Source organism: Chaetura pelagica, unplaced genomic scaffold, assembly GCF_000747805.2.
Source record: "Chaetura pelagica isolate M959 unplaced genomic scaffold, ChaPel_1.0 scaffold74, whole genome shotgun sequence".
NCBI classification, from domain to species: domain Eukaryota; kingdom Metazoa; phylum Chordata; class Aves; order Apodiformes; family Apodidae; genus Chaetura; species Chaetura pelagica.
Window position 1 is genome coordinate 127,070 of NW_009952982.1, and position 14,006 is coordinate 141,075.

At 41.9% G+C, this 14,006-nt stretch overlaps 1 protein-coding gene across 1 annotated transcript in view; it reads right to left on the bottom strand.

The window, feature by feature from the left end:
- The window catches only part of LOC104387633 (mucin-5B), a 54,480-nt gene that overhangs the window by 13,733 nt on the left and 26,741 nt on the right, over positions 1–14,006 (bottom strand). The window contains exons 24-34 of the mRNA XM_009996413.1: positions 13,546–13,782; positions 10,387–10,543; positions 10,078–10,206; positions 9,575–9,659; positions 9,332–9,369; positions 8,146–8,301; positions 6,837–6,929; positions 5,897–6,138; positions 2,115–2,292; positions 1,525–1,775; positions 919–1,102 (exon numbers count right to left, since the gene is read on the bottom strand). Coding sequence (XP_009994715.1) covers positions 919–1,102; positions 1,525–1,775; positions 2,115–2,292; positions 5,897–6,138; positions 6,837–6,929; positions 8,146–8,301; positions 9,332–9,369; positions 9,575–9,659; positions 10,078–10,206; positions 10,387–10,543; positions 13,546–13,782 — 1,750 coding nt within the window. The remainder of the gene's footprint in view (positions 1–918; positions 1,103–1,524; positions 1,776–2,114; positions 2,293–5,896; positions 6,139–6,836; positions 6,930–8,145; positions 8,302–9,331; positions 9,370–9,574; positions 9,660–10,077; positions 10,207–10,386; positions 10,544–13,545; positions 13,783–14,006) is intronic.

Sequence of the window (14,006 nt, forward strand, 5' to 3'; positions counted from 1 at the left end):
AAGATACAGTCCCCCAGTGGCTGTTCCTCTGTGAGAGGCGAACTCCACGTGTGACCCTCGGGCTCATTCACAAACCTCTCCACACTGGGGGGGACAGTCGCAGAAAAATCCTGACAGCCGGTAGCCCCCCCGGTACCGGCCTGCGACACCCTGTTAAGCATGATTCTTGATAAATGATGGAGAGAGGCTTAGCAAGCTCCCCACCAGCTCCCTCAGTACTCTTGGGTGAATCCCATCCAGTCCCATAGACTTATGCATGTCCAGGTACAGAAGCAGATCATTAACTACTTCTGCCTGGTTAACGGGGGGGTTGTTCTGCTCTCTGTCCGTATCTCCCAGCTCAGGAGGCTGAACACCCTGGGGGGAGCTGGTCTCACTATTGAAGAGGGAGGCAAAGAAGGCATTAAGTATCTCAGCCTTTTCCTCATCCTTGGTTGTAATGATCCCCCTGCATCCAGGAAGGCATGGAGATTCTCCCTGGTTTTTTTTTTATTGTTGATGTATTTATGAAAACTTTTTGTTGTCCCTTCTGTCAGTGGCCAAGTTGAGCTCCAGCTGGGCTTTTGCCTTCCTCATAAGATCTCTGTACTCCTCTTGAGTTGCCTGTCCCTTCTTCCAAAGGTGGTAAACCTTGGATGGTTTTGGAACTATAATTCTGGAACCTAGTGGGCTGATATGATTAAGAGGAAGGGCTTAGAAAGGGCCTATCTCCATCCGCCAACAGACTGAACAGAATGAAAGGAAGTAACTTCAAACTATGCCACCTGACTGTCTTTCCACCAAACATAGATAAATTTGGTAAATTCAAAATCAGAAATCAGTGGAGTTTCAAACACATAGAGATGTTTAAAAGGTGATGAAAGAAAGAAGGAGGAAAAATGATTGCATTTATTACTGTCAGCTGATGAGGACACTTACCACATAGTCCCATGGTATTGTTATAAAACTTTCCGAAAGGGAGTTTTATGTAAAATGCAAGACGACTGTAGGATACATAAACTTCTAATTCAGGTATTTCAACTATGACGTAAATGCCAGAACTGGTTACCGTGATACCACTCTCGGAAATGTCTGCAACAATTTTCTTATTGTTAAACAAAATCTAAAAAGAAGAGAAATGAAAAGTCTCTATGCACATTCTTCTGTTGAGTAAAGCATAAGGTTTGTGCAACTAGGAAGTAGAGCAGCACAAGTTCAGACCCCATGTGCACAAAATGAAGTCTGTAAAAGGCAGCCATTCAAGAATTTCTCTATGATTCCTTTATAATATGTTGTAATTTATATTTGAATGCTCATATCAGGAAGAAAAACACAACTTTCAATTACATTATAATTTCCCATATTTGTAGAATATACACATTTTTGTTGACAAGAAGTAAAAAAGAGAGATAAAGTAATGTAATTGCGTTTCCTCCTGTCCCATTTTTCACAGGCTTCATCCTTAGTGTGACAGAGTATTTGGCAGTATAATAATGCAACTACAGCAAAATAATACCAAGAATTCATTTTAACACCATACTTTACCAAGTTTGTTTCTTTTCCATGTTTTCTTGCTTGTGTCAGAATAACAAGGGAGTTGGAGTGAAAGATGAGAATGGACATGGAACAAATTGCTCCATCAATGGCAGCACAATAGTAGTTGTCTATGTGAATCCAGAAGTCGTGAGAGTCAGGATGAATTGACTTCACAAGCACATAGGTGCAGTTTTCCTTAAAATTATAATATGTTCCATCAAAAGTCACATAATGCTCATTACCCCATCCACTGCAAATACCTGGAAGACAGAGTGACAGACTTCAAGTTTGCCTTCTGAGCATCATATGAGTACAAGCTGGTTTTTACTCTTTTACTTGCTTTCAGTGTGAGCTGAAATAACCAGTATGATAAAGAAAAAAAATTAGCCTAGCAACGAATACTCTTGTCTGCTCTTAACAGTCAATGTTTTGGCACTTCTGTTAGGACTTCTCTTGGGACTTCTGTTCCATTACATCCTCCTGAATTAATATGAAAATAATATAGATATAATATAGATATTGACCACATAGATCCATCTTTCCTGATGCCTAGCTGAACATAATTTACATTCCAGGAATTCTCCTGCTGCAGTACTTACACTGGCACTCAAAGACTTCACAACAACCAGTTTCATCAAAGTGTTTTGTGAACGGGAAACCATTCACACAGAGTTTCAGTTGCTGAGGAGGGCAAGTTATGCTGGCCAGTTTAATATTGTTTCCTTCTCCCAGACAAGTGGCAATCTGGCAGTTTCCGAAATTCCATGTTTCGTTAAACTATTAACAGATTGAAAAACAGATGAGAGGCAGATAAAGAAATGTAACAATTTTTTTGTTAATCACACAGAGTAATTGCACTTCATTCAGTTGATTTCCTAGCATGGCATTATTTGCTATCTAGTCTTTCTCTGGAAATCAGATGATATGAATCATATAGCAATCATGAGAGCCTTGATATCTACTTCTGGCAAAAAAACGGAGTACTTCTGTCTCAAAGGGGGAAAAGGAACCTTGCACATGAGATAGCAGAGCTCACTGAAAGGGGTTTAAACTAGGCTCAAAGGGGGAAGGGGCTAAAACCAGGCTCACTAGAGATGAGCCTAAGGATGGCTTTCAGTCTGTCATCTCAATTGAGGTGGGAGATGGAGATACATGTGACAACAAAAACACAAGGCTCACTGAAAGGTGACCATGGAAGTGGCTGAGAATGGTCAGACAGCAATTAGGATTTCTCTCTCCAGAATGGTGGCAGGATCATTAGCCCAGCTGAAGTGCATCTACACCTATGCACACAGCACGGGCAAAAAACAGGAGGAACTGGAGGCCATTGTGTAGCAAGGAAAATATGACCTACTTGCCATCATGGAAACCTGGTGGTGGAATGACTTACACAACTAGAGTGCTTCAATCAATGGTTGCCAACTCTTCAAAAGGGATAGGTAAGGAAAAAGAGGTGGTGGGGTGGCCCTCTATATTACAGACCCATATGAATGCCTAAAAATTAATGAGAGTGATGATAGGGTTGAGTCCTTATGGGTAAGAATCAAGGAGAAGGCCAACAAGGATGATATAGTGGTTGGAGTCTGTTATAGACCACCCAACCAGGATGAGGAGGTGGATTCTATAAGCAGCTGGGAGAGATTTCACAATCACTACCCCCTATTTTCTTGGGACACTTCAACTTCCCAGATGTCTCCTGAAGATACAATACAGCAGAGAGAGAACAGTCCCGAAGGTTCCTGGACTACATGGAAGATAACTTCCTGATACAACTGGTGAAGGAACCAACCAGGGAAGGTGCCCTCCTGGACTTGCTCCTTGTGAACAAAGAAGAACTTGTGGGGGAAGTAATGGCTAGAGGAACTCTAGGGCATAGTGACCATGAACATCTAGATTTTTCAATTCTTGGCAAAGTAAGGAGGGGGATGAGTAAAACTGCCACCTTGGACTTCCAGAGGACAGACTTCGATCTGTTGAGGAGACTGATTGACCAAGTCCCTTGGGAGGCAATCCTGAAGGGTAAAGGAGTGCAGAAAGATTGGACATACTTCAGAAAAGAACTCGAAAAGATGCAGGAGCAGGCTGTCCCTATGTGCTGAAAGATGAGTCAGCAAGGAAGGAGACTGTCCTGGCTGAATAAAGAGCTTTGGCTGGAGCTCAGGAAGAAAAAGAGAATTTATGACCTCTGGGAGAGAGGACAGGCTTCTCATGAGGACTACAAAGATGTAGAGAGGCAATGCAGGGAGAAAATTAGGAGGGCCAAAGCCCAACTTGAACTGAACTTGGCTACTGCTGTCAAAGACAACAAAAAATCTTTCTATAAATACATCAACAACAAAAGGATGACTAGGGAGAAATTCCACCCTTTATTGGATGTGGGGGGAAACATAGTAACATAGGATGAGGAAAAGGCTGAGGTGCTAAATGCCCTCTTTTCCTCAGTTTTTAGCAGTCAAACTGGTTGTTCAGTCACCTGGGCTGAGAGGAGGTGGGGCAGAATGAGACCTTTGAAATCTAAGAGGAAATGGTCAGTGACCTGCTATACCACCCAAACATTCATAAGTCTATGGGGCACCCCAGAATACTGAAGAAGTTGGTGGATGCACTCACCAAGCCCCTTTCCATCATTTACCAGCAATCTTGGCTAACTGGGGAGGTCCCAGTGGACTGGAGGGTGGCAAATGTGGTACCCATCCACAGGAAAGGCTGGAAGGAGGATCTAGGGAACTACAGACTTGTCAGTCTGACATTGGTGCCAGGGAAGATCATGGAGCAGATCATCTTGAGAGCCATTACACACCATCTACAGAAGATGCAGGTAATCAGGTCCAGTCAGCATGGTTTATGAAAGGAAGATCTGCTTTACAAACTTAATCTCTTTCTATGACAAGAGGACCTGCCTAGTAGGTAAGGGAAAGGCTGTGGATGTTGTCTACCTGGACTTGCGTAAAGCCTTTGACACTGTCTTTGCATTCTGATGAAAAAACTGGCTGCTCATGGCTTGGTTGGGTGTACACTCTGCTTGGTAAAGTACTGGCTGGAAGGCCAGGCCCAGAGAGTGATTGTGAATGAAGTTAAATCCAGCTGGCGGCCAGTCACAAGTGCGGTTCCTCAGGACTCAGTATTGGAACCACTTCTTTTTAACATCTTTATCAACAATCTTGATGAGGAGATAGAATGCACCCTCAGTAAATTTGTAGATGACACCAGGTTGGGAAGGAGTGTTGATCTGCCTGAGAGTAGGGAGGCTTTACAGAGAGACTTGGACAGACTTGATGGGCTGAGGTCAATTGTATGAAGTTCAACAAGGCCAAGTGAGAGGTCCTGCACCTGGGTCACAACAACCCCATGCAATGCTACAGGCTTGGGAAAGAATGGCTGGAAAGCTGCCCAGCAGAAAGGGACCTGGGGGTTCTGGTTGATAGATAGCTGAATATGAGCCAGCAGTGTGCCCTGGTGGCCAAGAAGGCCGATGGCATCCTGGCTGGTATTAGAAACAGTGTGGCAAGCAGGAGTAGGGATGTGATCCGTCCCTCTGTACTCAGCATTGGTGAGTCCAATACTGGGTCCAGTTTTGGGCATCTCACTACAAGAAGGACTTTGAGGTGCTGGAGCACGTCTTAAGAAAGGCAATGAAGCTGGCCTTGAGAACAAGTCTTATGAGGAGCCACTGAAGGAGCTGGGGCTACTTAGCCTGAAGAAAAGGAGGCTGAGGGGAGACCTCACTGCCCTCTACAACTACCTGAAAGGATGTTGTAAAGAGGTAGGTGCTGTTCTCTTCTCACAAGTATCTGGTGATAGAACAAGAGACAATGGCCTCAAGCTGTGCCAGGGGAGGTTTAGATAAGACATTAGGAAAAACTTATCCACTGAAAGGGTTGTCAGACATTGGGACATGTTGCCCAGGGAGGTGGTCGAGTCATCAACCCTGGATGTGTTTAAAAGTTGTCTAGATGTGGCGCTGGGGACATGGCTCAGTGCTGGACCTGGTAGAGTAGGGTTAATGGTTGAACTCAATGATCTTGAAGGTCTTTTCTAACCTAACTGATTCTGTGATTCTATGATTCCTTTCTATGGCATTTTGCATAGGACTCAATATTAAGGTCCTGACTGCTTCTGATGGTGTGACCTCCAGATGTGCTTTCCTAGCCTTTGTTTAGTCCATGTACAATTATTTAGATGTTTCAGGTGAACAGAAAAATCTTCAACTTATTTCCTAAATTAATTGAGGGCTTCTGGTATACCTCTAATACATCTCATTCAGCCACACCTACAGTCCAGCTGAAGTAATGGTTACTGGTTACCAGCATCAGAGTAGAACACAAAATCTTGGCAGCAGGCAATGCTGTAGCTGAAGAAATAAATCTTTAAAGTCTCCCACCTTTCTGGGAGGAATAAGACCAAGACAATCGCTCTCAGGAGTCCCCGTGGAAGCAGGAACTTGGCTTGTTGCACTGGGAGCAGCTGTTGGTGGACAGGCTTTGGAATCTGGATCACAGATCTTGAGAGCCTCAATATGACCAGTTTTACACTCTCCCCAAATTAATTCAATCTGACATGATGCATTGCAAACGGTGTAGGCACAATGACCTGATACATTCACTGGCAGAGAAACATTTTCTCCTGCAAAGCCAAAACCAGAGTGTTAGTGCCAAACAGCGCATGAAACTGGTAACTCTCAAGGCCTCTGCATCACAGATTGGCCACATGATCAGCCCTGCATTTAACTAGTTGGCTCTGCCTATGGCTGATGGCCATGTTCAGGTGTGACTATCTGCCTGCAGCTCCTTGAATTCAGTGACTGAACCAGAGCTCAATTCATCCAAATGGCAAAGGCCAAGGGAGAGCCACAAACAGCCAGTCTGAAATTCTGCTCTTAGAGGGAATTGAAAATTAGTACAAGAGGAGCGACTACTGAATAGATCAGTGCATCTGGTCTTCACAAAGACCTAAGATATGTAGTTTAGAAGCTCCTATGAGATAAAAAGTCATCTTCCCTCCTCTGTTTTTGAATGACTGCAGATCACAAGTCCATGTTCAGCACTTTGGGATTCAGGGTTTGTGCTGGAGTCCACTGAATTTGGCATCTGGTATAAGCTGCCTTACATCAGGGTTATCCAAACCAGGACAAAGTTATTAGGTACTGGAGAGGTGTAGTTCTGAAAGTCTTAGTTACAGTTCAGACATGTAATAACTTGTGGTAATGGGTAGCAGCAGAAGGCTGAATGAGCACTTGCTGGAGCACTTGCTGAAGCACTTTTATCTAATAGTACATCATCCTACATCAACAGAGTAGGAAAAAAATTGATTTGGTTTCTCACCCATTCGTATCAGTTGTCCATTGTTACTGCAGAAGCAGGGAGTGGCTACCATGGGCAGTGGAGTTTCAGATGTTACAGGTTGCATTTGTGGTTCTGCAGGAAATTAAATCAATTAATACTCAAATCCATTGCTACTATAATTTTAAGCCCTATGGCATCTACTACATTCTCTACAATCAGAAAAGAGGAAAAATGATAATTTTTATACCCCTACCACATTCTGTGCAGGTACACACTAAACCCATCCTGTCTTCATTTACACCCTCTCTATTACAGTGTATACTAGTAGAAATATACACACAAATTACTCCTTGTAGTTAGTTTTTTTTTTCTATATAGAATGTAATAAACTGCCCTCCTACTGCTGTTTATTCATTACAATTTGAGGTTTCTTTGAACTTTCTAATCCTGCAGGACTTCACCTGACTTTGGAGAGGTGATTTTCAATGGCACTCTGTCTTGCCTTTTAATGCCTTGTTCCATAATATCTGTTGGTTTAATTACAGACAGATAATTTAGATATTTTACTGTGACACTTACACTCTGCTTTCAATAGTCCTTCCTTTCCTGACTGTCATTCCATTATACTTCTTATTCCACTTGCTAAGATATTTAGTAAATACCAAACACACAGACTTATGATCAAGTCCTTAGCTCTTCCACTCGAGTAGAAAAGCTAACTTTTAATTTTCCTTGTCCCCTTTGTATAAATTGCTACCAGGATAATACTTTTTTTTTTTTCCATTTATTTTTCTCTGCTTTAATAATGTGCCACTTTTTCTTTATTTCCACCTTCTTTTTCTTTCTTTTTACTTAATAGCTTTTGTTCATTTACATCCCCTTCACATTGAAACTTCTCTTTTGGGAAGAGAGTAAACTGCCAAGCAGCTTTATTTCTTGCTCCAGTGACTGATTTGAGACTGACTTATTGCAGAAAGCAACACACTAAGAATCATAGTGTAATATAGGTGATGAGGAGAAACAAGGTTTAGAAGTATAAAATACTGAGACTAACAACACTAGAGTGTTAACTGTGCTATGCCCAAAGTTACTGTAAAAGCTGTACTGAAAAAATGGCTAAATCTTTTTGTCTCTTTACCCCAATGATAGTAAGAATCCATAAAAATTATACTTTGGATCCCCACTGTGAAACCCAAAAGCTCTGACCCCTCCTTCCTAAACCTTCCACTGCCTTAAATTCTATTCTTATCCTAGACACGCAGTAGGAGCCTTTTTCCAAGATGGAGGAATCTTACTACCAATACGTACTTGCACAACATCACCGTCAAATCTCTTATAAATCTAGTACCTTGTGCTGGTGTGGATAGTGTTTTGCAAGTGAAGTGTGTTTTAATGATCTCTCCGTTAGGACCACAGACTGCATCACTACACTCAGTCCCGTAGACTTGTCTGTATACAGTTTCATTTAAAGTATAGGTCTTCCCATTGTAGCAGCAAAGGCAATCTGAGGCACAAAAAGAGCAAATGCCTTGTTAACAGGGGACACATGTAAATAAGAAATGCAAATGAAAAGGAAACTCTGGATTTACCCTTCTGTAGCTCATATAATCAAATGTGAATTACCTGGCTGAAAAACTTTCTCAGTTTCCACTCGAGAAGCTGCACTGGGCATCTCCCTCATTATTTAAAGTGGGTTGGATTTTTTATGTTGCAGGTGTTTCTTGGAGTCAGCTTGCATAGAGAAATTACTGGTTGGTGAAAGCATCAGAACTGACACTGTACTCACCCAATATGGAGCAAAAGTGCATTCCCTCTTAGCAGGGAAGGAGACTGGGATTACTGCCTTGCTGAGTGATAAAAAACTGGCTCAGAAGGTGTTGCACAGCCATTTCCACCCACTAATGAGGAACATGCAGAGCTAAACAATTTCATTTGAATACATGAGAAGCTCTCCAGATTTTGGAGAATGTACATTAAGGAACCCAAAGGAATATATCTATTACCGTAGCAAAACCAGCAAAAGTGAAGAAGTGCAGTCTAGTGGGTCAGCCTGCATTTTTTAATGTGTTTTCTCCCAGATATGGGAATGAACAAATACTGTATCTTAAGTAAGTGTGTCCTTTAGGCACACAAATATGTCTCCCATAAGCTAACTGTCTAGACTTACTATGAAAGTAGACAGGAAACAGCATCTCTACAAGATGTGTTTGTTCTAAAAGTGCTCATTAAAACAGGTACAATGAATATTCTGTTTCAGGCTACTTTCTGTCTGTCCTCACTGACTACCAAGGAAGTGTAAAAGTGGAGAAGAAGTATTTACCTGCATGAGATTAATTCACTCCTTCCTCCCTATGACTATCCTTTAGACAGTTCTTCAGATCAAGGGCTCTGTTTTGATTATTGGAGTGTATCTGTACTACTGTGCATCCACCTATTGAACTAGCTAGCTGGAGTTACACCTGCAGTAACATACGTTGTTGGGTTATTTCGGTCCTATCATCATTCAAGGAATGGTGAGGGTGGTGAAAAGTTACCTTTGGAGTCTTCAGTACATAGTTTCTCTTCAGGATCACTTCAGATAAAGAGAAAAGAAGACTTGTTTTAGAGACTCGAATCAGTATGTGGAATAACAATGTCTGCAACAGTATCTGCTTTTACACAAAAGCCTAAATTGGAAGATTTAATTATAGTTGCCATTGCCTATGCACATAAACCAAACTTTGCCTAGCTTGTCCTTTCCAGCTCTATTCTACTTCTCTCACTATCAACTGACCTACCATGAAGTGCAGTTGGGGAGAGACACACACTCCCCACTCTCCTCTTCAAAATATGGCTTGTCGGGACTGCACTCTGGGTAACAGCCTGGAAAGTTAAAGTGAACACAGCATTCTTAGTCTGCTTGACACAGATCCAGGGAAAACACGTATATACTTCTATTAGATGTAGATCTGACCCCAAAATGAATGTGATGCCAGTATGAATGTTCTTTATATTACCAATAATTTTCCAAGTCCTCACTTTCCCTCTGTCCCAATTTTTAAATTAAATCTATTTATCAACAGATTCTTTGCAAATGTAGACTGAATGACCTGTTAAAGGCAACAGGCAAATTATGCTGTGAATGGCACCACTGTAAGGTGAACCAGCCCAAGCAAGGCACAGTCAATGAGTTGCTGGGGCAAATGGGATAGCCTTTCAGCAACCTTGGTGCTTAAAACATTTAAAACCAGACTAATGGTTTCAAATCCCATAAACTGTATCAAAGTCAAGCAAGAATTACCTTCTAAACTGTACAGCAAGTTCCCACATTTCCCTTCTGGGTTCCTGCAGGTCTTTAAACAAGGGACTCCACATGGTTTATAGAACCACTCATGTTTGTCAGGTGGATTGTAATAATCACAGAACACAGCTGGAACAGAGTAAAAAATCCTCCAAGTCTCATACACCAGTTAGGGGTCATTTTCTCAGTCTTGTAAAAAAGAAATTTGTTATGCATGCCCAAAAAATGCCAGAATTCTGCTTTTCTTTATCTTCCATGTGCCTGAGCACACTGAGCACTGCTTTTCTGCATTTTCTGTGCAATACTTACGGCAAACGGCAGGTGTTCTCCAGTCAATACAGACACCAGCTCTGCTACAGCTTCTTGAATAGGCAGCAACTGAAGTACAAAAGCACTCACAGTCTCCCACACTGTCACAGCCACAGAAGTCAGAAACACAAGATTCATAATATGGTATTGGGTTCACCTATCAAAATACCAAAAGATCTGTTACTGTATATATTTGTATGCATTTTCTTTTATCATTAGTATTTCATTAAAGTTGTCTAGCTTAGTTTTCAATCCGGAAAGTCTCTTTCTCCTTATTCTCTCTCTCTTCCCTACCTGGGTGGGAGGGGGAGGAGACCGAGAGCATTGTTGTCGATGGTTCAATTGATAGTTCTGAGTCAAACTGTGACAATAATTTATTGGTGCCCAAACGTGAGGTTGTATCTTAAGCCCCAGCTATAAATTCTCACTAATTGGTGAATGTTTAAAATTCCACCTTTGATGGGAGGAATCCCTCAGATAGCAATGGGCAATGCTTCTGCTGAATATATTGATGGGTTGAAAACTGAACAAACACTTTCTGCAATGTTTCTGCTCGATCTTCTTCCGAACATGTATGTATATGTGGTATATAGCCAGGATAACACTGCTCTGTGTAGCTGCTCATTATTATTTTATGGTTTATCAACATGACTATCACCATAATCGACCATGCAATTACCTGTCTAGTGATCACAGGGGTTTTGATACTCCTCTGTATGGTGGCACTGTATGTGTAAAGTACAAATCCTCATGTGAACAGGAAGGTCTATGTTCTGGAGGTTTGCACAGGCTGTACCAGCAGCACATGCCCATATATTCTCCTTCATGGGGTGCATTGATGACTATGAGAGACCAACTGTGTGTGAACTGGCTTTAAGAGCATGAAAGTATGGAGACTTTTTCTTGTTCCCATCAGTTCCATACTTCAGCCATTTACCTGGTCTAGTGGTAGGGTTTCCTGCTTATGGCAGGGGGGTTGAAACTTGATGATCTTTAAGGTCCCTTCCAACCTTAGTGATTCTATGATTCTAAAAAATAACTGACAGAAGGAATAAGATGCCAAACAAATGGGAAGGTAAACCACAGTATCTCCCTAGAGACAATTGGTCTCATGCTGCAGCCATGAAGAGGAGCCATCCTGCTACAAGACATCAGTGGGAGATGTCTCCCGCTACTGCTATTACCCAGGTATGTGTACAAGAGCTGCTAAATAGAACAAATGCAGGAGATGGTCCTTCCAGGAAGAAGGCTTCTCTGGTCTCTAGCGACTAGTCCTTCAACCAGGAGAGTGCATCAAGCTCATATGGTCAGTAATAGAGGTGTCATGCCTCCAGCCAGGAGGAGCAGAGGGACAACCAAGTTTATTGGACTGTATGGATTTGGTGGTCTGGCACATTAGAACCACAAAAGTATAAAGCCTTGGTGGACACTAAGCCACTTACTATCATTTACCAGCAGTCCTGGCTGACTGGGGAGGTACCAGCAGACTGGAAATCAGCCAATGTTACCCCCATATACAAGAAGAGACAGAAGGATGATCCAGGAAATTACAGGCCTGTTAGTCTGACTTCAGTACCAAGGAAGCTGCTCTCCACAACTACCTGAAAGGAAGTTGTGGTGAGGCAGGTGTTTATGTTACTACTGAGACACCAAGGTTAGTTTGCTGTACTTGTCGAGTCTGCAGCCTCAGATGCTACAGGAGCAGAAGAGTAGTATCTGCAGCCGTCCTGTAGGGAGGAGTGTACTAGATAGACAGCAACATTAACCAAAGTATTCCATTCCATATATCTATGTAAGACTCAGTATAGGGTCAAGGATCACAGAAGAAAAGCCCCTTCCTGTTTCTTCTTCCCTTCTCTTTCATCCATGGCCAGTGTCCAGGGAGGACTCCATCCATCCATCCATCCATCCATCCATCCATCCATCCATCCATCACCACTGATCCCCAGGCTCATGCATTCCTGACACTCACAACTGTCCCCTCAGCTCCTGTCTGCTTTGCAGCTCCAGGACATTTTGGAACTGCTCCCAGCTCAGGAGATGCTGTGGGAATTGCTGGGGTGGGGGGAGGCAATAGGGTTTTGCACATTCCTGAACATACTATTATATGATTCTACGTATTTTCTTTTATCATTAGTATTTAAATAAAGCTGTCAAGTTTCGTTTTCAATTTCTCCTTATTCTCTCCCTTTTCCCTTCCTGGGAGGGGGAGGGGATTGAGAGCATTGTTGTCACTGGTTTAATTGTTGATCCTGAGTCAAACTGTGACTGTTACCATAGATGTACCTGCTGCACTATGTTTTAATGAGAGAAAGGGCTCTGAATTTCTGCTGTCCATTGGCCATAACCAGGCTGACTCTGTGACAGACTGGGAATGTCATGAAGGAGCTGTGATACTTTACAACAGGCAGCTTTCTATTTTCACCTGCCTTGTAGACTGTCTTCAACTCTTACGTCTTGTCATTCTCAATAATAGTGTAATACTGGCATTTCAGCTTGAAATGTCTTTCCAGAGTAATTTCTGCAGAACTTAACTACTTTGCTTTGGATTAGCACGCTTATATAATATGCGTACCCTCTAACTGATATATAATGATTGAGTATAAAAGAAAATCCTATTTCCAATGAACTTCATGTCTACTTTGTTTCAGCCTGTGCCAACAAGAGCTAACCAAGGAAATATGTCCAAGTTTGCTTTGTAAATGGCTTATTAAATTGCACTGAGGATATGTGCTCACATACTCATTAAGAGTTAGTAGTTGTGTTTCTCTTCATATTATTTAAATTTGCATCTAAATAAACCAAATAAGAAATTTTGTTAGGTAATTTTAATGAAGTTCTCCAAGGATTGCCATACAAACAGTCATACTCTAATTTATCTCTAGATTTTACAAACTGATACCTGACTTTTTACTTCTGGTGGCCAACTATTATTCTCTTTCAACTCAGTTGCTTAAACACTGTTATTTTTTCAATACTGAGCAACAGGATTCAACTGGCATAGCTGTGAAGTGAGGTTTTGAGAGGGGTAACTCTCAAAGATGCTTTTCATGGATGGTAAATAGTAGCTTTTAATCATAAAAACTTGCGCGCAAATGTGCTGCATCATAGCAACAGATACCTAGTGTGAAACTACTGAGGATTACAGTACAGGATTACCTTACTGTGACAGGCTTCAAAGATGTGACTCTTAATGATGCTGCAGTGCTTCTGCCCCAGTACAGACTTGAAAGGCTGATCAGCACATAAGTCTGTCATGTTTATATTTGAGCAGGTGCTTGTTATTTTCCAGCTGTTTCCAAACTCCTGGATGCTCATCTCCATGGACTGCCCTCTGGTTGTGAAGTCATTCCTTGAGCGCCCATCAAAGTCCCCACAAAGGCCACAGACTTTTCCCTGGGTAATTTGCATAGGCACAGTCAATGGTTATATTGAGTGCAGCCCACTTTGACATAAATAAACTATAGAACAGGCCAAGGTAAAATGGCTGCAAATTTTTAAACAGCCATCAAAATACAGCTTAGAAAAGCTGGACTTCAAGTGACAGGATCACTCTATTAAGCCTCCAATACTGCAAAGTGTCTGACTTTACTTCTAGCTCCAACTATTCAGGAGATTTT